This window comes from Bos taurus, chromosome 27 (genome assembly GCF_002263795.3).
Source record: "Bos taurus isolate L1 Dominette 01449 registration number 42190680 breed Hereford chromosome 27, ARS-UCD2.0, whole genome shotgun sequence".
NCBI classification, from domain to species: domain Eukaryota; kingdom Metazoa; phylum Chordata; class Mammalia; order Artiodactyla; family Bovidae; genus Bos; species Bos taurus.
The window spans coordinates 14535625-14558307 of NC_037354.1; the positions used below are offsets into that span (position 1 = coordinate 14535625).

The 22683-nt window shown below is 46.2% G+C and overlaps 1 protein-coding gene and 1 long non-coding RNA gene across 8 annotated transcripts in view; one reads left to right on the top strand and one right to left on the bottom strand.

Moving 5' to 3' along the window:
- The window catches only part of STOX2 (storkhead box 2), a 198849-nt gene that overhangs the window by 77911 nt on the left and 98255 nt on the right, over nucleotides 1-22683 (top strand). Inside the window, exon 1 of one of the 7 annotated variants that reach the window (XM_024986462.2) lies at nucleotides 6821-6900. The exons of 5 other annotated variants lie outside the window; for them this stretch is intronic. Coding sequence is in view for 1 of the 2 variants with exons in the window: in XM_003587949.5 (XP_003587997.2) it covers nucleotides 13491-13656 (166 nt within the window). In the remaining variant the exon portion in view is untranslated. Of the gene's footprint in view, nucleotides 1-6820; nucleotides 6901-6927; nucleotides 13657-22683 lie in introns of those variants that run through there. One more of the 7 variants, XM_003587949.5, reaches the window with a different exon arrangement.
- On the bottom strand, nucleotides 3605-6044 carry LOC132344047 (uncharacterized). The gene is made up of 2 exons (XR_009493123.1): nucleotides 5962-6044; nucleotides 3605-4796 (listed from the first exon to the last, which is right to left on the bottom strand). It is a non-coding gene; the product is annotated as an uncharacterized lncRNA (long non-coding RNA).

Sequence of the window (22683 nt, forward strand, 5' to 3'; positions counted from 1 at the left end):
CTGTGGTGTTGGAGAAGACTCTGAATTGAGAGTTCCTTGGACTGCAAGGAGGTCCAACCAGTCCATCCTAAAGGAGATCAGTCCTGGGTGTTCTTTGGAAGGACAGATGCTGAAGCTGAAACTCCAATACTTTGGCCACCTCATGTGAAGAGTTAACTCATTGGAAAAGACCCTAATGCTGGGAGGAATTGGGGGCAGGAGGAGAAGGGGACGACAGAGGATGAGATGGCTGGATGGCATCACCGACTCAATGGACATGAGTCTGAGTGAACTCCAGGAGTTGGTGATGGACAGGGAGGGAGGCCTGGTGTGCTGTGAATCATGGAGTCGCAAAGAGTCGGACACAACTGAGCAACTGAACTGAACTGAACATTTGCAGTGACGTCTCCGTAGCAGGCATCCTCTAAGCAGTTCGTGTGGATTTGTTGATTTGAATCTTACAGCAGCCCTAAGAGTTCTTCTAGCATCCTCATTTTCCAGTTGAGAAAATCGAGACTCAGGTGGTCACACGGTGGGGATTGTTAGTGGCCCAGGGCATTCACCCAGGCAGGCGGCCTCTAGTCTCTGCACCCCCAGCCCTCTGATTGTACCACCCAGGTCCCAGGTCCACGGAGGCTCCATGCTGTTGGCTTCCTCCTGGCCTTGAAGGAGCCTGGACCCGGAGGCCCCCGTGAAGTCTGGCAGAGGCAGCGCAGCCTAATTGGGATCTGGATGCACGCTCCTGCCTGCTCGGTGCCAACCCCGTGGTTAGGTCTTATTCTGACTTGCTTATTTATGGGCCCTGGGGCTTGGCAAGGAAGGAGCTAGAGGGTCAGACAGTCTGCACCAGAAAGAGACAGATTCTTGCTCCTGTTAATGAGAGTTAAACATCTCAAGGGCTGCTTTTCCCCACCCTGTTCTCCCACTTCCTTCTTTTGGAAAGTGCTCGAACCCTGCCATCAAGCAGATGGCCTTGAGGTGGCTGCTTGACCCCTTGTTCCGTGGGCTCACTAGGCTTCGGACGAGGGGAGGGGACAAATGCTCCCATCTTCTCAAGCTTGGAAAAACAAGTTGGCTTCTTTCCGGCCTGAGTGATCTGCACAGGTTTACTCTAAAGGGAAGGTTTGCTTTCATAAGCTGCCAAGGAAGTTCTTGGGCCATCTCGCTTGGTTTATTTATTTTCTTAATGAATTCAACTTTGGTTTAGGAGTTTGCAGAAGTTCAAGGATAGTCATCAATAACATTCTTACAGGTCGAATTGGGTTCCCTTGCCCAGTTCCTTGGGCTTCCCAGGTGGCGCTAGTGGTATAGAAGCCACCTGCCAATGCAGGAGACATAAAAGACGTGGGTTCGATCCCTGGGTCGGGAATATCCCTTGGAGGAGGGTATGGCAACTCACTCCACTATTTTTGCCTGGAGAATCCCATGGACAGAGGAGCCTGGCTGGCTACGATCCACTGGGTCCAAAGAGTCGGACATGTCTGAAGTGATTTAGCATGCAGCACCCCATTCCTGTGTTGACATTCTAAGCCCTGAGACCTCAGAATACGACTGTGTGTTTTTGTTATTTATTTGGCTATAGAGGGTCTTAGTTGTGGCATGCTGGATCCAGTTCCCCAACCAGGGATCGAACATGGGCCCCCTGCATTAGGAGCTCAGGGTCTTAGCCACTGGACTGCCAAGAAAGTCCCCAGTATGACCTTATTTGGAGGTAGAGTTGTTGCTGATGCAAATAGTTGAGATGAGGTCATCCTTGGGTAGGTGGCCCCTAATCTGATGTCATTGGTGTCCTTGTAAAACAGTGACATTTGAACACAGAGATACACACACGGCGGAACGCCAAGTGAAGACGGGTGATGCAGCAGCAGCCGAGGAAGGCCAGGATGGCCAGCGCACCGCCAGCAGCTGGCCTCCCAGCCCCGAGAAGGAGCCCACCCTGCCCACTCTCTGATCGTGCACTTCTCCAGAACTGTGAGAGAGCTTCTGTGGCTGAAGCTGCTCAGTGTGTGGCTTTTTGTTATGGCAGCCATAGCAAACAGATACAAACTAATTCTTACAAACGAGCGAACAATAAAAATGAAAACATTAGTTAGCCAAGTTGGACGGGCCTGCCTGCGCCTTTGTGGAAAGTGGGCTTTCTTTTTTCCAGTATTGAAGCAACTTAGAATCAGAGGACCTTGGCACTGGGGGGCCTTGGCTGGGGACTGACACGGGGTCTGCAGGGGCACCTTCTGGGCTCAGCCTGAGTCCAGGGTCACTGGCTCACTTCTGCTTCTCTCTACCCACACTTCCTTTCCATTCATTCGTGACTTCAGGTCCTTTGCACAAGATCCATATCCCGGGAATAATCTCTGTCAATTTCTCTCCCCTTTTCTGCCTCTTCCTTTAAGCCTTCCTAGTTTTGATAGCGATGTGCCAGTTCCTTCCTTTCAGCTCTCCTGTACCAGAAGTGAAATCCCCACTCCCATCTGGCAGAAAAAAAACGCCCTGCCCCCAAATTTTAGATTCATCCTCCTCCTCCACCCCTCCAGTTGAAAACCTCAGATTTTATAATTATTAAGACATGCTCCCTGTTTAGAGACAAAAGAAAAAGTGACCTGCTTGATTCCATTTCCAGCAGTGTGCTACTGCTAAGTCACTTCAGTCGTGTCCGACTCTGTGCGACCCCATAGACTCCGCCGTCCCTGGGATTCTCCAGGCAAGAACACTGGAGTGGGTTGCCATTTCCTTCTCCAATGCATGAAAGTGAAAAGTGAAAGGGAAGTCGCTCAGTCATGTCCGACCCTCAGCGACCCCATGGATTGCAGCCTACCAGGTTCCTCTGTCCATGGGATTTTCCAGGCAAGAGTACTGGAGTGGGTCGCCATTGCCTTCTCCTTCCAGCAGTGTAGCAGACCATATATTCTGAAAAGTCTCCTGATTAAAAAAAAAATCACTATAAATTTCCAGGTGAAATATTTCATAGCATGTTTTGGCTCTTCAGTCTCATAAAACACAAACCCAGCTCCATTCACCTTTCAGTACCACTAGCAACTCATCCTCAGGGGAACTGGCCTCTTCATACTGAGCAGAGAGACTGGTAAACAGAGTAAGTTGCAATGGGGTTTGATTATTTAGAACCGTAAAAGAAAGAGAGATGGGGAGGGAGGGGAAAGAAGCAGGAGGAGGAGGAAGAAAGAAGGGAAGAAGGAAGGAAGGAAAGGCGGGAACTAATCATTGGTCGACAGTCACCTGGGGCCGGTGATGTTTGTAGAGCGTGGGTGGCATCGTTCTCAGGTCTTCTTGTTGTTTGGGAGAGCACAGAGGTAGTGATCCTTAGATTTTTTTTTTCAAGTTCAAGAATGCTTGTTGAAATATCAGGGTAATCACTGAAAGAATGAAAGAAGTCACTAAGAGAGAAAGAGAAGACCTAAATGATTTAACGTGGCACAGTAAAGAACTTCCTGAACTTTTCAGGCATGCGGCCCCTGACGTGGCAGTCAGAAGATGTGGATGTGTTCAGCCCTGGACCTGGTAGAGGGTGTTAATTAGAATGAATTAAATTAACATTTACTGAGCGCTAGCTGATTGCCAGACACCTATATCATGTAATCCTCAGAACAACCCCATTAAATTGGCACTTAGGTTTTCCCCCATGTTCCAGAGGCAGAGCTGTTGACAGGGCATGTCTGAGGTTGCTCAGCTGGGAAGTGGAGGTGCTGGGATTCAGACACTGACAGATGTGCTCCAGACCATTCACTTTTAGCTCCTAAACTGTTCCACTTTAGCAAAATCCTTGCAGGGAAATCCTTGTTGTTGTTGTTGTTCAGTCATTCAGTCACGTCTGAGTGACCCCATGGACTGCAACACCCCAGGCTTCCCTGTCCTTCACTATCTCCCGGAGTTTGCTCAAACTCATGTCCATTGAGTCAGTGATACCATCCAACCATCTCATCTTCTGTCGTCCCCTTCTCCTCCTGCCTTAAGTCTTTCCCAGCATCAGGGTCTTTTCCAGTGAGTTAGCTCTTCATATGAGGTAACCAAAGTATTGGAGCTTCAGCTTCAGCCTCTGTCCTTCCAGTGAATATTCAGGGTTGATATCCTTTAGGATTGACTGGTTGGATCTCCTTGCAGTCCAAGGGACTCTCAAGAGTCTTCTCCAACACCACAGTTTGAAACATCAGTTCTTCGGCACTCTGCCTTCTTTATGGTCCAACTCACGCATCTGTACGTGACTACAGGAAAAACCATAGCTTTGACTAGATGGACCTTTGTTGGCAACGTAATGTCTCTGCTTTTTAATGTCAAGTTTGACATAACTTTTCTTCCAAGGAGCAAGCGTCTTTTAATTTCGTGTCTGTAGTTATTGTCCACAGTGATTTTGGAGTCCTTGCGTTAGCAAAATTCTAAGTGGGGAGCAGAGAAGACTGTGTTCCTCCAGGATGATTCAAGGCCTCTCCTCTCCATTCTCCCTTCCTAGAGCTGTGAGCCACCTCCCGGAAGCCTGCAGCTGTACACAGCTGGAGGAAGCTTTTGTTCTGATTTCATGGGTACTGCTGAAAGCTCTTAAATTTAAGAGCTTTGGTCATTTGTCCATAAAATCACTTTCTCAAACTTTTCCCCTTTAGTTGCTGAGGTTGTGGTGGTGATTGTAATAGTCTGTCATGACATGTAAAAGCAAATTAGATGTTCTCATAATTGTTGCATACTTAGGACATACTTAGCCTCTCATCCAAGCCAGTTATATTTCATTTGTTGGAAAAAAGATTCATCCTTTAAAATCCATCTGTGTTATAGTGTGGTTTTTCATTTGGCTTGGGAAGCTGGTCTGTGGTGACCTGCAAACAGAATTGAAAGAAAACATTCAAGATCGATTAGTCTGAAGGAGACATGTGGATTTAAGTCTAAATCTCATGCTGCTATGGTGGAGTGTAGGAACAATGCTCTTTGGTGACCTAAAAGGGAAGGAAATCCAAAAAAAGAGGGTATATATGTATACTTTTAGCTGATTCACTTTGCTGTACTGTAGAAACTAACACGTCATTGTAAAGCAAGTGTACTCCAGTAAAAATTAATAAAGGCAAAGAAGCATTAAATAAATCTCATGCACAGTCTGTATAAACCAATCAAGGGAGTCATTTGAGTTGTCCGAAGAAATGTGTCTTCTCTTCTACAGGCATATATATTCATGCTGCTGCTGCTGCTAAGTCACTTCAGTCGTGTCTGACTCTGTGCGACCCCATAGATGGCAGCCCACCAAGCTCCTCCGTCCATGGGATTCTCCAGGCAAGAGTACTGGAGTGGGGTGCCATTGCCTTCTCTGACGTATATTCATAAAACGTACTAATAACTTAGAAATTGGAGGGCTGTTCTGACAATATAAAGAATTCTGTGAACTTCATTTGGACTAACCAAGAGCAATTAACAGATAATCCCAAATCGAGTAACTGCCCACACTCATCATTATGGGGTCAGGAAAAATCCTGGATTGGGAATCTCAAGCGAGGAATTTGGGTTTTTCAACCTCTGTATGACTTGGGGGCAAATCATACTGCCATTAAGTCTTTGTTTTTTTCATCTTTAATTATGATAACAGATCTCGCCTCACTGACCTCAAACCTTATGAAAGTCAATAAGATCCTATGCAGACATAATCCACTGGGGGCTCAAAGAGTCAGACATGACTGAGCAACTAACACACACATACATAGTGAGTCTGAGGGAAAACAAAGTGTGTGTAATATTTCTTTATAACCCGGAATCCACTTTACAAATTCATAGGCATTTGTTGGGCTTCTGATAGGAACATTGTGCCATGCCATGACATACTTCAGTTGTATCCGACTCCTTTGCGGCCCCATGGACTGTAGCCCGCCAGGCTCCTCTGTCCATGGAATTCTCCAGGCAAGAATACTGGAGTGGATTGCCATGCCCTCCTCCAGGGGATCTTCCTGACCCAAGGATGGAACCTTCATCTCCTGCATTGGCAGGAGAATTCTTTACCTGCTGTGCCTGGGTATCTTCTTTCTTTTCTGACAGCTATCCAATTCAATAGCACCCACGGTTTCTGTTATTTGCTGGTAGCAGCTCTGTCTACCCCTGGAATTCAGCTTGTTTGGTTATCTGATGCAGAGCAGGATTAATAGATTGAACAAAAAAATCCAGAAAGGGATCAGTTCAGTTCAGTCACTCAGTCATGTCTGACTCTTTGTGACCCCATGGACTGCAGCACAGCCAGGCTTCCCTGTCCATCACCAGCTCCCAGAGTTTACTCAAACTCATGCCCATTGAATCGGTGATGCCATCCAACTATCTCATCCTCTGTCGTCCCCTTCTCCTCCTGCCTTCAATCTTTCCCAGCATCACGGTCTGTTCAAATGAGTCAGCTCTTTACATCAAAGTATTGGTGGCCAAAGTATTGGAGTTTCAGCTTCAACATTAGTCCTTCCAATGAACATTCAGGACTGATTTCCTATTTAGGATGGACTGGTTGGATCTTGTTGCAGTCCAAGGGACTCTCAAGAGTCTTCTCCAACACCACAGTTCAAAAGCATCAATTCTTTGGCACTCAGCTTTCTTTATAGTCCAACTCTCACATCCATACATGACTACTGGAAAAACCATAGCCTTGTCAAAATTGGCTGTTTTTTTCTTGATGCCTTCTCCTTGCCAGCAGTGAATGGGTACATTTATAGGTTTACCTCAGATCTTCACTCTAAGAGAGAGATTATTACCATCACAATGGAAACAAATAGAACTCAAAGACTGACTTTCCCCAGGCCCCCAACAAAGACATGTCTCCTTGGCATCACCATACCTCACCGCCCTCTGTTACTCTGACTGTCATTAGTCTGGCCTAGAGATGGTTGCTGGGATCCTGCCAACCTGCTCCAGCCCCCGTTGTCCGAAAGACTCCAGCCCCTCTTGAGTTACTTCTCCTTGGTGAGTTCTTGCATCCCCAAACAACTGCTTTCTTTGGGAGTAGAATTCACTGGGCACCATGATTCAATATAGCCCTGTTGGAAGTGGGTTATAGGTGACGATGGACCTAGGTGGAGAGACTAAGAGAAATTCAGCTTAGATTTTGATAAGAATGAAAAGACTGAAATATATGTGCAGTCTCATCATTCTTATGACCTCTCCTAGATGTGTTTTACCCCATGGATTTATCACCTTCCACCACCAGTCTAGATCTGTTGGCCAAAATGTGAAGTGGTCCTATGGATAGAGCTTGATGAGAAATTTGGCTTTTTTTTTTTTTTGGTAGATTTACAAGGGGTGTTTGTACATGAAAGGCTCTGAGAAGTCCAGCATATGTTGTAACTTGAACATATCTTCTGAACTTAGGCTTCTTTTTAGCCTTGTTTACTTCTCCGTATAGAAGAAAAGAGGCTTCCCTGGAGGCTCAGTGGTAAAGAATCCACCTGCCACTGCAGGAGACCCAAGAGACGCGGGTTTGATCCCTGGTCCAGGAAGATACCCTGGAGTGAGAGATGGCAACCCACTCCAGTATTCTTGTCTGGAAAATCCTGTGGACAGAGGAATCTGGCGGGTTTTGGCCAAGGGGTCGCAAAGAATCAGATACGACTTGGCTACTGAGCAACAACAACCACTGAACTTACAATGGAAACGTCTTTTCAAGTCATATTTGGTAACATATCTCAGGACAAGTGTTCCCCAGAGCAAATTATCTGTTGCGAGCTGTGAACCTAAATGCCAGCAGTGTAATATCTGTGCTGGCAACCATACAGGAGGTCCACACAGGGATTGAGCATCTTCTCAGACAGACAATAAATGCTCAAGCTTTCTGATAACGTTAAAGCTAGCAGTTTGGGGTCTGGGTGAAGGAGGACAAAATATATATAGTAAATACATGATAGTCCACCTTATTAGCTGTTTTTGGATGCCAAAATATCCCAGGTCATATGAGTGTGCATACATGAATATAGACATATATCACGTGGGCTTCCCAAGTGGCACATTGGTAAAGAATCCACTTGCCAATGCAGGAGACTCAGGTTCAATCCTTGGGTCAGGAAGATCCCCTGGAGAAGGAAATGGCAACCCATTCCAATATTCTTGCCTGCAAAGTCCCATGGACAGTGGAGCCTGGTGGGCTACCATCCATGGGGTTGCAAAGAGCTGGACACAACTTGAGCGACGGAGCACACTGAATGCATTGCATAAGAAATTTTCCCAGTCTTCCAGCTCAGAAACTTCTGAAAGAGCCTCAGTCTCCTGGGACACACTGTTTTCCATATTCCGTTTAGGTTCATAAGTTGAGCCATACAAACGTCCGATTTTAAGCTGTGTATATGTATGTATCTTTTGACTAAGCACACTTTTCAGGTTAAATTGTTAATATCTTTTTCAAATTGTATTTCAAGAAGCAGCAGAAAGATGAATGACTATCAGACTCAGAATTCTGATTTTTTAAAAATATTTATTTATTTGTTTGGCTGTGCTGGGTCCTGACTGGGGCCTGTGAACTCTTAGGTGTGGTGTGTGGGAATCTAGTGTCCTGATCTGAGAAACAGAGACTTAGCCACTGGGCCACCAGGGAAGTCCCCAGAATTCTGATTTTTATTTAACAAATATTTTAATCACAAAGTTCGATGCACATGTCACAGCATACATAAATATGTAAGCACCCGTTTCCTTTCTGCAGACTCAGCTCTCTTACCATACCAAAGGGGGACTTTTTGTGTACAGCAAAGATCACTTATAGATATTTAGATCTTCAATGAATGTTCAGTGTACTAGATATACAGATTCAAAATACCAAATTTTCCCTTATAGAGTTATAACTTGGAAAACCAAAATTTCCTTCAGTTTTTATAATCAGCATTATTTGTTTGTACATTTGGTATTTTAAAGATGATCAAATAAAAACTGTAACTCTCAGTGGGCCTTTGAAAAGCACTGGATCAACTCAAACTAAAGACTAAAATCCCTTTACTCAATAATTAAAACACAGTTATGAAAGACTTCAAACCAAATCTTTCAGAGTACTTAATCAAGCTTCCTTAGTCATCATATCTGAGCCAGTTACTCTGAGCCACTGGGCACAGCCATGAACAAAGAAGAACAATGAACTGCAATGAGCAAAATAAAAGTATCCCTTGCCTTCATGGAGTTTACATACTTGTAACTATTAAATTCATTCACCTCTTGTAAATCTAATAAACCAAAGTTTTAAATGAGGAGCATATCAAAGTAAAAATTCTGACTTTCAACTTAAACCTACAAGTCTAAAATCAGAGTTGGCCCTTGAACAACACAGGTTTGAACCACCCAGGTTCAGTTATAAGTGGGTATTTTTCAATAGTAAATACTATATGGTCTGTCCATGGTTGATTAAATCTGAGAACTATGGATGGGATGGCAGCTATAAATTATACTTGAATTAACCCAGTTGTTCCAGGGCCAACTGTATACATTTGAATTAGAATCACAAAGCAAATGTTTGTCTAATTAGTGTCACTAATCTATCCGATATGTAAATACCAAAGGTACAAATGATTCTTAAGCCTGATTAAAAAATTACAAATACTGTGAAAGTGATTTGTTATATCGTTTTCTCTATTTAATTCTAAACTGTCCTACTAGGAACCACTGGGATTACACAGTTGAGCTTACTTAATGAACAGGTCATGACCCAGATACTTGATTGTCTCAAGTAGGTTGAGAGATTTGAAACTAGGACTGGAGACCTAGAAGTTGTGTATGACCAGAGGGAATCTTTCCACAGGACGGACACACACACCGAGTCTGATTTTAACAGTGGCTCTAGTGATGCGACTCCACTTCTCCGTGGCATTGGTTTCACAAGATGTTGTTTGCTAGATTCAAGTCTTACCTTCATAACTTTTTTTGATGTTGCCACTTACTTTGGATGGATAATTTCTTAACAGCCCCAATCTCCTGCTTTACTGATTTGATTCAGCTAAGCCACCCTATTTACTGCCTGGTTCTTCTGTGTCTGGCTATTTGGCTTTGGCTCCGAGAACGTTCTCTTTTTTGAGTATGGACACTGGGTGATATCACTGCTCTGCAAAGTGGAGCTGTAACTCTCCTCCCAAAATAACTATCAACCCACCCTCATTCCTTTATACCAACAATGAATCAGTTTTTCAGTTTTAAGTCATATGATTCAAATTCAAATCAAACCCTCCAGAAGAGCCCTGGATGACCCCTTCCCTAAACAAATTCCCTCTTCTAAGCCCTTTTTATATAGAAAATTTAAAACTATCATTGCTTCTTTGCTTAAAACCCTTCATTGGCTCACTTACTACAATAGAATTCGAAACCCTTAACAGGCCCTGCAAGCCCTTGCATGATCGGGCTCTTGGCTTCATCCATGATCTCATCATGTGCCTTCCCCTTACGCTCCAATTCCAGCCACACTGGCCTCCTTTCATGTCTTCCCACGGAAACCGAGATGCTTTCCTACCTCAGGGCCTTTGCATGCACTGTTCCCACTTTCTGAAACATCATTCTCCCCACTCTTTGCTTGGATGACTCCATATCCTGTAGGTCTCAGGTTAACCATCATTTTTTCATAGAGGTGATTCTTCTTTGTAGACCTCAACACAATCTGTGTATTTATTTGCTTACTTCTTAGACCGTAAGTTACATGGGGCCATGTGTGGTGTTCTGTTTGCCTAGCACCCATCACAGCATATACTAGTCAACAATAATTTATTGAATGAATAAGTATCACAGTTGCAATGTGTGTGTGTGTGCTCAGTCACACAATTGTGACCCTGTGGACTGTGGCCCAGCAGGCTCCTCTGTCCTTGGGATTTCCCAGGCAAGAATACTGGAGTGGGTTGCCATTTCCTCCCCTAGGGGACCCTCCCAACCCAGGGATCTAACCCAGGTCTCCTGCATCTCCTGCACTGGCAGGATTCTTTATCACTGAGCCACTTGGGAAGCTCACAGATGTCACAACAATCACCACTAGCCTTCAGTTACAACTATTATAATCATTCATAGAACCACTTTTGGCTCATGGGAGGTAGAGTAATTGTTTGTTGAATTGGGTTGAGATATCTAAATGTCAGTATCTCATGCACCCATTAATACAATTATTTTTATTACCTTTATGGTTCTTTACACATTTAGTCTTCTATAGCTTCTAAAGCTGGAGGCTTTCTGTTCTTAGCCGTCTTCTTACAGTAAAGAAGACATTTTAGCATGCCTTTTGGGGAACTGTCCTTTTCTAACTTTTAAAAAATGTCACTGAACATTAGCTAATTGGTGTAGGGTTGGTACTAAATCTTGGTTAGTGTAAATACACGTTCTATAGGCTGCTTAGTGATTTTTATTTGTTTACCCTAGTTTCCCGAGAGAGGCTTATGAGTAACCCTAGCCCCAGGTTACAGAGGGCAGCCCAGAGATGTTGAATGGAAGTTCTAGATTCTATCATGTTTGTGGCTTAAGCTCCGCCCTCTACTGTGTCGTTCTCCAAGAACCTTGCCCCCTTCCCCCACCCCACCCCAAAATTAATGCCTTGGAAAAGCACTGAATTGTGCCAAGACTCCTGAATCTTAACCATTTAGGACTTGGTGGCTTTTTTTTTCTTTGCGGGGGAGGGGCTTTTTTTTTTTTTTTTTTTTTTTTTGCGGTATCAACCTCATATCCCCGTCTCTGTACCTTGGCACCTGCGAAGATGAAAAAACAGCATAAAATACTATTTTGAACGTTGCATCGTCACTCACGGAAAAAGGCGCAAAGGCGTAAGAAAAATCGGCTTTATTTTTGTTGTTTACAACACCTAGGCGTTTTTTGGAAACCCGAAGGAGAAGGTCAGGGTTGCTGGGGAAACGGCCGCAGGGCCGCGCGGTCGGGGTTCGCCGCAATGTGCCCGCGCGCCTGCGACTCGGCATGACCCCCGCGCCCCTGGCCCTGCGCCCCGGCTGGGGCGGCGCATAGCCCCCTCCTCCCGTCCCGCGCCGCGCGCACTGTTGTCCTTGAGCGATTGGTTGGTTGGACCAGAAACAGCTGTGCAGAGCTGAGCCGTGCAGAGGGGCTGTGGACCTGAATGCAGGCTGTCGGGCTGGGAGTGACTGACCCCGGGGGCTCGAGGGAGAGAGGGGACGAGTCGGAGCCGCCTCCGCCGCGCTCTCCCGGCAGCGTGGAACCAGGTGCCCGGGCGCTGGCGGCGGTCTGAGGAGCTCCGGGTTGGCGCCCCCTTCCCCCGGCTCTAGCTGCCTTCGGGGTTGGTGCACGTGGGGGCCAGGCAGGGCACCGCGGATCGCCCCGTTCCCACTGACCGGTTTCTCTTCCTTTCTGCGAGGGGGAGGCGCTAACCCTCAAAAAAATGTAAATATCCAGGCGCGGACTCCGGGCTGGGGCACCAGCCGAGTTCCCAACGCCGCCGCCGGGTGTTTTGCATGGAAATTGAGAAGCCAGACAGGATCGGTGCTCTAACTTAATGCAGCTCTGCGATTAGCAGGAGGCCGGGCACCTTCCCGGCTCCCTGTCCATCAATAGCCTTTCTGCGCGCTCGCGATCGCCGAGCCGCGGTGCCGCCGTGCGGGGTGTCGACCGGCAGATGCCGCATCCTTGGCAGCCATGGCTCCCGTCGCCGCCGCGGCCAGTAAGTAGGAGCATGCATGTGTAGGGGGGGGGGGCACATGCGTGTCGGCGCGCGCGCGCACACACACACACACACGCACACACGCACGCACACCACCCCGAGCCTCGGAAGGAAGGAGGAAGACCGACGAGGCGCTGCAGTTGCGAGGACGACTCGGGCTCTTCGTGAATTCGGCAGGAGCCGGCCTGGCGCAGCTGCTGACTGCAAAGCCTGCCCCAGATCGTGGGCACACGCGCCCCCAACCCCCTCACCCGAGCCTCTGGAATGAAGACTGCCTCCCGAGGACTGCAGGGGAGGCAGAGCCAGCCCGTGCCCGGGACTGCGGGCCGCGCGGCCGGTAGGCCCAGGGGGACACGACTTGGACGCTGTCATCCCCACGCCTCGCTCTGAGCTGCCCGGTGCCGAGAGGGTCTGCCGCCGCCCCCTCCGGCTTCCCGGGCGCCCGATCCCGGGTCAACCCCGGAGGCCCCGGCTTCCTCATTTGTTTGGGGCTTTTGTGCCGGGGGCTCACAGTTGGCTAAGCACTCCAGCGCTGAATCGGGCCATTGTCTGCGCTCCCATTGCTTCCACGCTGCAAGTCTCTGCGCCCCCACCCCGCCCGCCCCGCTCCCCGCCTCCTCCTGGCCGGGGAGCCTCCTAACGTGCCTTTCCCCCCCCCAGGAATCTGGAAGCTATAAGCCGGGCGGATTGCAAATGAAGTGTAATGCATTGTGGGACGTGTGTAAAATCGGAGCCTTCGCCGTGGGGGTGTGTGGGGGCGTGGGGAGGGCCGGACCCGCCGCTGGCGGTGTAGACGCCGACGAGGAGGGGCTGGGAAAATGAGCGCAGAGTCCGCCCGGGTCGTGCCCGCCGTAGACGGATGAAGCCGCGCACTGCGCCCCGGCGCTGAGGCCCGGAGGATCGGGGGCGGCGGGACGCCCTCTCCACCATGAAGAAGACCCGGAGCACAACCTTACGGCGCGCCTGGCCTAGCTCGGATTTCTCGGACCGGGCCTCGGACCGCATGAGGTCCCGCAGCGAGAAGGACTACCGCCTGCACAAGCGCTTCCCCGCGGCCTTCGCGCCCCAGGCTTCGCGGGGCTACATGACATCAGGTTGGTAACCGCGTTTCTGCCCCCGCGGGCCGGGGCCGCGGGGTGTGCTCGGGTCCTTCCCCGGGAAGGGACGCGCGGTGATGGATGCGATAAGTTATAGGGAACGCAGGGGCAAAAAAAAAAAAAAAAAAATTAGCTCCCATCCACCATTTTGTACCTCCGCAAGATCCACAGCAGGCCCTCTCAATATGGGGTTGGAGAGCTGTTAGTTAGGTAAAATCTGGGAGGGGGACGCGCCAGGCGTTTTGGCTGCACGGATAAATGACCGCCAGCCTGGGCGCCCAGCCTCCCTGGGCTCGTGGAAGAGCCGGCGTCCGCGGTTGCCCTCAGTACCGGGCTGGCTCGCTCCCGCTCGGTGGCCAGTTATTATATCCTACCGGGTATTTAAACAGCCCTTCTTGCTTACAAGGGAACAGGTTCCATGCACAGTTTTGGATGGTTTGAGTCAGGGGAGAGGTTGCAGTCAGGCTGGTCGGCTTGCTTGCACGCAGGGAGCTGTGTCGCGGCTCATTGAATGCATTCGGTGGGGTAATGGTGTGTATGCGGATTGAATGCTCACATGATTCTGCGTGCATTTAACATATGTTGCTTTGAATTAGGTTGTATGGGAAGAATGGAGGCTGTGTCATGTGTTTGCATGCCAGACAGGAAAGACAGACAAGACAGTAAATGAGGATGAAGGCTTCAGAAAGGGTTGCGTCTTAAAACGCATAGAAGCCTTTCTGAAGGCGCCAGTTAGTTTCCTTTGGAAATGCAGCGGAATGGCTTTGCTTGTGTGTCTTGGGAACCCAGGGATAAAATACCTGAAATGCTGAAGGAGGAGGACTGTAAGACTCTTTTCTCCTTGTTTTCTTCTTACTGTTGACTTGTTGACTACTTGTATGTAGCGATGTGTAAGACACCAATTTTGGTTGATTTGGTTTTCATTCGGAATGAATTCATTTTCTTTGAAACAAAATGTCATGGAAGAACTGAGATTATATTTGAAAACACATCGTGTACCAGACCATTTTAAATCCTGGGAAGATTGCTTTAAGCTTACAGTTGGTACTTAAAGTGTAGCTCTATCTTTCTCCTAAAATAGCAAGTTGTTTTTTTTTTTTTAAACGTAGGCCCAGTATTTCATGCTTTAAAAGTGTCTTGTGACCACACTTCCATGAGTAGAAAACCTAAATAAAATAACCATCTTTTTTAAATTGCAAAATCTGGTGACATAAGGATGTACTGTTTTGGCAATAAGGCTCCCTTGATTTTCCCGGTCATGAAAAGCCAAATTTGTAAAGGAAGTGACAACTACAGTTTATGCTTCAGTAATTGAAGTCAATCACTGCTGTGGTTGCTTTATTCTTCAGGCTGGTGGCAGTAAATTTTGAAATACAGCTAAATCCAAATGTAACCTCAAAACACATCTGTCCATAAACCCATGTCTGCTCTGGGTGTTCAGATAATCTCAGGTTTCATATGTTTGAGGTTTGAATGTCTTCATTCCACTCTGAATGGTTCCCCCTCTTTTCTTTTTACCTCTCTTCAGGAATCAGTACTGATACGAAGTGTGAGGCTGGAGGGGGGCAGGTGGCCATCATTTCTTCCACAGACATGCAAGACTCTGTAATGCTTTCAGGCGCATACCCATGGAGCCCATTCTCATCTCTCTTGGCATAGCATCATTATGATCACTGTTTCCTTCTTTGCTAAAGAACTTCTCTGCTATTGCCAGTTTTGCAAGGTATTTTTGAGGGCTTGAGGAAGAAGCTTTTCATTTTCTTTGATTCTCTTGTTTCATTTCTTGCTGTGCACATGGTAAGCTGGTCAGGGGATACTGAAGGATCAGCTCTTTCAGGCTGGTGGAGGTCTATGTAGATTTCACATTAGCTTACTGTTGAGAAAAGAAAACCCAAAGGTGGGGGAAGAAAAGCTGTGTGATTCATTCAGCATTTCATGGAATCTCCCCTGCCTCAAGCAGAGAGCCTTGCTAGATTCTCATGGGGCTGCAGGGTTGGATATAATATAGTTTTGTCCAAGGATGAAAGTGGTTATTTTTTCTTTGTTTTAATTATTGTCCAATACATATAATAAAAGGGGTTGGGGCTCATGGAAGGATCTGATAATTATTAAACAAACTCCTCCAATAAACACTGGGAGAGTAGGTGCAATCTTATATACACATCTTTCTGGGGGAGATTGGAAGTAGCTTATCAATTTCCTTTCCAAATATAAGTGTTGATAGTAATAGGTGGTATATTGAGACACTTGGAGATCATGTGGGAGACTTCTCTTCCCCTTAACAAATGTAAGAAAATCCATTTGTATCAAGTTAGTGACTCTGGGTGCAAACAGAGGCCTTTGTCATTTAAAAATGAAATAGAAAATGAAGCAACTTAGAAACAAATGAGGCTTTTCATATTTCTTCTGTTTGTCCAGTCATTTGGCGTAATAGCCACTAGTGTTTATCGTGCTTCTTCTCAGTAAAAAGAGATTTTGTTGTTGAGTTCAAAGGACAAGATAAGCTTCTTCAGAGAAGCACTAAATGACTTAATTTCAGTTGAGGTATTTTTAGAAATCCCCATCTGAAAAAATTCCTTAAAAATATTGTGAAAATCACTTTTTTTTTTAACTTTAGGAAAGGAAAGAGCCTTAGAAGTTTTAATAGTTCTTCTTTTGGTCTGGCCTACTGTCACACAGTAGGTATTTCAAGTTTAAATGTGTTTATTTAAGGCAAAATTACAGGCATTCCATAATAGGTTTCTAATGAGACAGCACCTTTTCAAACAGTCTTTTCTTCACTAATGCATAATTACCAGTTTGAAATGTGATTTATAGCAATAGGCTTGACATTTAGCCTTAGCTTTTTCGTGTACCTTCGGGATAAACTACACTTAAGCTCAAGAGGTTAGAATAGACACATCTAAAATTTAAAGAGATCCTGCAAACAGATGGTTAGATAGAGAATTCTGAAACTTTAAATTTTAAAGACTGCCTTATGTGACTATTTCAGCCCCCAACTCATGCTACCAAATCAAAAATAATCCTAAGAATTCACAGGCCTCTTGGCAACCAGCAAGTTCACAGGCCATGAGATGTGTTCATTGTTCATCTTGAATGTTAATTTCCCAAAGGTGGTTTCTGGGCAGAAGGGGAAAAATCTTGCCTTTTGTTCAAATCAAGATGAATAATATGCATCCATGATCTGAATAAGAAAAAGGGTTAGGTCAAATAAATGTGGGGTTATTTTTCCACAGTTTCTGAAACTAGAAATTATGATATTACTTAGAAAAGTAAAACTCCCCACAAAGAGGGAAGTAGCTATATAATCCTTGCTGCTACTGCTAAGTGGTTTCAGTCGTGTCTGACTCTGTGCGACCCCAGAGACGGCAGCCCACCAGGCTCCCCCGTCCCTGGGATTCTCCAGGCAAGAACACTGGAGTGGGTTGCCATTTCCTTCTCCAAAGCATAAAAGTGAAAAAATAAAGTGAAGTCTCTCAGTCGTGTCCAACTCCTAGCGACCCCATGGACTTCAGCCCACCAGGCCCCTCCATCCATGGGATTTTCCAGGCAAGAGTACTGGAGTGGGTTGCCATTGCCTTCTCCGGCATATAATCCTTAGGGCTTCGTATATGGGAATGTGCTTACCTACCTTCATGAAATGGTTTTCAAGGCACCGTACCTTTGTTAATGAAGGAGTTAGAACTTTCTCTGTTAGGACCTTGTGAACTGTGACCTCTTTATGCAAATGATGCGGCTGACTTTTAACTTTCTTCCCTCTCCTCTCCCCCTGCCCTGGGGCCAGGGCGGGGGGCAGGGGTGGGGGGAGAGGGGGTAGCTGCTTCTTTATATTGCACATGGCATGCCATCAAGTTTGGGGACATTTCATTGATAAAGATTGGAAAGCAATTTTTTTTCCACTATAAAGGTTCTATGGCACACGTGCATGAAAGATATCCTTTATGAACTCGACATCCCAAAGTCATGGTACTTTTCGATGGATACTTGTCATTTGAAAGAAAAGTAAGTCAGAGAGTTTTAAAGGATTTGAAGAAGAAGCCCCAAACTGACATCTTAAGAAAATATAAGTCAGTTTGGTCTGCTGATCTAACTAACGTGAATCAGCGGGGAGGAATGGCCAGGACACCACCTTGATGAGTTTATTAGTTTTCATTTTTTAGAAACTAATTCTGGGGCACAGTGGATGGTGTGTCCCAGTTCCTTATGTTCTGTTATTTTGAGAGACATGAGAGTTTTCTGGGAGTGGAGGATGGGCACGCAAGGTTCTAATCTGGGCCTGCCCCAAACCAGCTGTGTCCCTGGTGGGTAACATGACCTCTCCCGTCTGTAATGGGCCCTCCTGGCCCACGTTTCCATCACAGGATTGGGCTCCGTGGAGGCTCTGTATTGAGCAAGGCGGGATTTCTGAGCACTTACACAGAAATTGTTAGAAATAACCTTTGCCCTTTCTTATTGGAGTCATGTGCTTCCGTACCTGGGGTGTGTGGGAAGAGTGCTCTTTTGACAACGGAGTCTTATTTCCTGTCATCCCCAGATGTTCCATTAAGTGACTGCATTAGGGCTTGTCCTGGTGACCAGACTGATGGGAGTAGGGGGGATGAGGGACGAAGCCCTGGCAGGTTCTGATCATTTGGAGTTTTCATAAACAGCATCCTGTTGCCTCCTATTCACTCTTTGCAGAGATCCATTTCCAGCCTCGCTGCTCCGACTGTGTTTTAATTTGAAACTACCTGTGTTGACTCCTTGCATCAGGCCCGTGGAAGTGAGGAATATTACACTTGGTGGTGAATGACTTTATTCTTTATTTCCCAGGAGAAGGTGAATGTGGTTGCAAAAGGTCACCTCTCTTGGTATTTCAATATCTTTTACACTCTTGAGAACGTTTTTATTTGAAAAAAGGAATATGAGTATATTGTATAAAAACCTTAGCATTTTTATACCTCCAGAGCAATTATGGCTTAAATTCTCTCTACCCGAGAGAGTTAGGGCAGTTCAGACACTGGTTTGTTCTTTGGTACAAGATTGCTTATGCTGAGTGCAGACAGAACCAAGGAGCGAAGTCTGATTGGACCCTTGCTGGTGGGAACGCGGGCCGACTTTCGCAACTAGGACAGGTTTTGTGGATCAGCCATAAAAACTGCATGAGGCCTGATCTGTCACGTTTCGAGTAGAGGTTCTTGTAGTTCGTAAGAATTTAGACTATAGACTCTATAATGTAGCCCTCACCAGTTACATGAGAGAGAAGTGACGTGGGTAATTATTTTTAAAGTAGATAGTAAACTTTTCCTTAAGTAGTTAAGCTCCAGACTATTTTTATTTGACGTCGGAATGCACAACCAGTTGGCCAGAACATCCCATTGATTTCTACCACCTAAATAGTTCTAAAATCTGCCCCTCCCCCCTCACCGCAGTTGTTTGAATCTTCTTCTGTTCTATCAGGATGTCTTCTAAACCGACCATGTCCAATTCATGCTCCATGTGTCCCCAGAGGGACTTTATTTTTTTAATCCCTCTCAAAGCAAAACTGATCCTATTCCTTTCCAACTCTTTTTGATGTTTCTTGTGCCTATGAATGAAGTCTGAGACCAAGGCTCATCATGGCATGACCTGCCCTACTTTCCCTTCCTTTCCTTCCCCCACCCACCCTGTGTTTCAGGCTCTGGAGTCTCTCTACCTTTGGGAACATCTTGTTGCTGTTTGTGTGCCTCTTGCGATTTATGTCATTCCACTGAGAATGTGCTCTCTGTCTTTAAAGGTCTGAGATTTAGCTAATGTATAAAGCTGATGCTGTTGAGCCTTCCAGAACAAGCTCAGGTAGCCCCCTCTCTTTCTACAGCACGTCACTCACATGACATTTGTTTTCTGCGTGTGTTGCAGCAACACGGTTCCATTGTATTGCACCTCGGGTTTGCTAGCCAGTGAATCCCTCAGTCTTGGTATTACGTGTTTGTACCAGCCATAGAGCTTGGCATATATCAGGGACTCTGGAATTGTGTATTGGACAAATGAATAAAACATGGCTTCTCTTTAAAAAGTTTGTTCGTTGAAGAGATATCTTGAATTCCTAATGTGAGTCATCCTTTTGTACTCACGAAGATTCTACTCTTCAAGGACTTCCTGTTGTGGTTGGTAGGACCAGCTCTCCGTGAGTCAATCATTTGAAAGCAGTAAATACTGGAACATAATCACGAGTTAAGCGGGGTGGTTGATATGGCTGGTGTAGGTGGAACAGGAGTTTAGAGAAGAGATGCCAGTACAGAACACTGCCTGGAGGGGGGATTTCCTTGCTTATTGAAGGACTGGGTAAGAGTTGAGGAGACAGAGGAGGAGCAGGACTGGGGTAGTGAGTATGAACCAAGGCATGCAGTCGGCAAGGAACATATCAGCGTGAAATTTGCCATTCTGTAGCTGTGGGATGTAACTAGAAATAATGTGTAGCTCAGTCAGGCAGGATCTTGAAATGTAGGTGGGATTTAGAATTTACGGGGCAGAAATTAGATTTGTGAGTTTGGGAGAGAAACAGTGAAAGGAGCGTCTTAGGAAGAGGGGTCTGGGCGTGGCTGGCAGGGTAGATGGAAGAGATGAGAGTTGGGAGGCTAGGAGACCAGCTGGAAAGTGGTGGCCGGGACAGACTGATCAGGCAGTAGTGTGTTGAGGGACAACCCAGAGCAGTGTTTCCCAACGCTCCTAGGCATTAGCACACCATGCTTGAGAACTTGCAAACCGTGTCCACATACCATCTGTGCCTTTATTTATGTAATAGTTCTGTTGAACTCTACCCACTTTTATATTTAAATGGATGAAAAAAGAAGCATTTTAACTGCATGTGAAATAATGGGTTTCATTTGACAGTTGTTTTCCTGACCCCCTTTACAATTATTATTATATCACTATCAGTAAAAAAAAATGATCCAGACAGATACCACCTGAAATGTGGTGGTACCACCACTCACGTACCTGAGTGGTACTCATGCCTCATAGTGAGAACTCATATTAGCCAAAAAAGGACGGATGAGTGTGAAGGGCAAAGGGACCATCTGTGAAAAGAAAGGACCTGGCTGTTCCTTTGTAAGTGACTGGATTGAAGAGGGGAGAGGAAATCAAAGGTGGATCAGAGATTTTTGTTGGAAGAATGCAACACATGACCAGGAGGCTGGGGGGAAATGGAACAGATGATGAGATCCATGTTAGACTTAAAGAGTTGGTTGTCTAAGCGGAGAAGTAGGTATACATGTGATGGGGTAGTTTGGGGGTCACCCACTTAGCAGTGTTAGTGAGAACATGGAAATACCTTAGCCATTGTATTTCCCATTCTGCTTCTTCAAGGGGAACAGATGACTTGCTTATTTTTATTTCCAGCAGATGGAAGGTCAGTTGGATTCCGTTAACGTTGGATCCTACTTGGGTTTCTGAAAACCTGCAGACTCAAGGTTAGGATTTAGAAATCATCTGCTCTCTTTTCCTAAAAGTAAAGTGCTTTTTAATGCTTGCATTTGTTTGATTAGTGTTTGCACTTACTCAGAAGCCCTTGTGTTGTTGATACAAGGGATATGCTTTTGGTATCTCTAGTTCAGGTTTGAAAAGAGTTTAGAGCTCTGCAGGCAGCAGCACAAAAGACTAGACCAGCTATGTAAATAATGTATATTTCAAACATCTGTCATATACCGATTCAGTGGGAAATTTATGGCTTAGGTAACTCATATACACAGTTAAAAATCTCCATTTATCTTCCTATGTAAATCCATGATGGCCCCTCCAGGCCAAGTTTTCTCTTTTTGAAGATAAAAGAGAAGTATTTGGCAGGTGCCTGTGGGCATTAGAGGTAGCAGGACTTATGCCCAGCCCTCTCCTTCTGATGGCCGTAGTTTCAGAGAGAGGAACTGTCTACTTTGTAATTAACACCCCCCACCTCAGCCCTACTGCAGATTCCTGTCTAAGCCGATTCCCCTCCGAGAGCTCATAGACCATTTATTGCCTTCAGCACATCCAACTTTTGCTTTGAAATCATTTATTTCATTATTAGATAAAATGAAGGCCCCTATAATGATTGAGGTACCATGGATAACTGTCATTTTTTTGGCTGCCCAGCAGGTGAACTCCCTCCCTGCCGTCTGTGTATCTCCCCACTGTCGTGAGTTGAATGTGTCCTCCCCAAAAGATAACATCCAAGTCCTAACCCCTGGTAACCCTGAAATATGACCCTATTTGGAAATAAGGTCTTTGCAGATGGAATTAAGTTAAGATGAGGTCATACTAGAGTCGGATGGGTCCTGCATCCAGTACGGCTGATGCCCTTATAAGAAGAACAAAGAGACACAGACGCAGAGGAGACGTCCATGTGAAGGTGGGGGAGAGATTGGAGTGATGGGTCTGCAAGCCAAGGCAGTATGGGGATTGCTTGGAACCTCCAGAAGCCAGGAGAAAGGCGTAGAAGGGCTTCTCCCCCAGAATCGCCAGATGGAAACAATCCTTTGGCTCTTGGCTTCCAGAGCTGTCAAGAGAATAAATTTCTCTTTGTTTTAAGCCACCCGGTTTGTGGCATTTTCTGTCAGCAGTCCTAGGAAACCAGTACACTCACCCCATGGACCTTGGGACCCCATGGACCCTGGGACCCCATGGATCCCATGAACCTCGCTTCCCTATGGAGACTGGCCTGCTGTCCTGGCCCGCCTGCCTTGCAGTCATGGTTTCACCAAGTGTTCACTCCTTTCCAGACTCTGCATGTGGCGCTTGTAGGGCAGTGAGGTACGGTCCCTGGGTGGTGGTGGTGTGGCAGCAAGATGGCATTCTGCAGGCAGTGTCCCGTGTGTGGCAGGGTAGACAGTGCCCGCTGCAGAGTGGTTTGTGTGCAGCGTGGCTGCCATGGCATCCTCACTGAAGTGGCTCTGAGTTCCAAGCCTGGGTCTCCAGGCCTTCCTGTGATCTTGAGTTTCTCAGTACTTTTCAGTAAATTCCTTTTCGGAGGGGCCATGTAGCAGAATGATTTAGAGCAGACATGTAGCTCAGATCGCTTCATAATCCAGC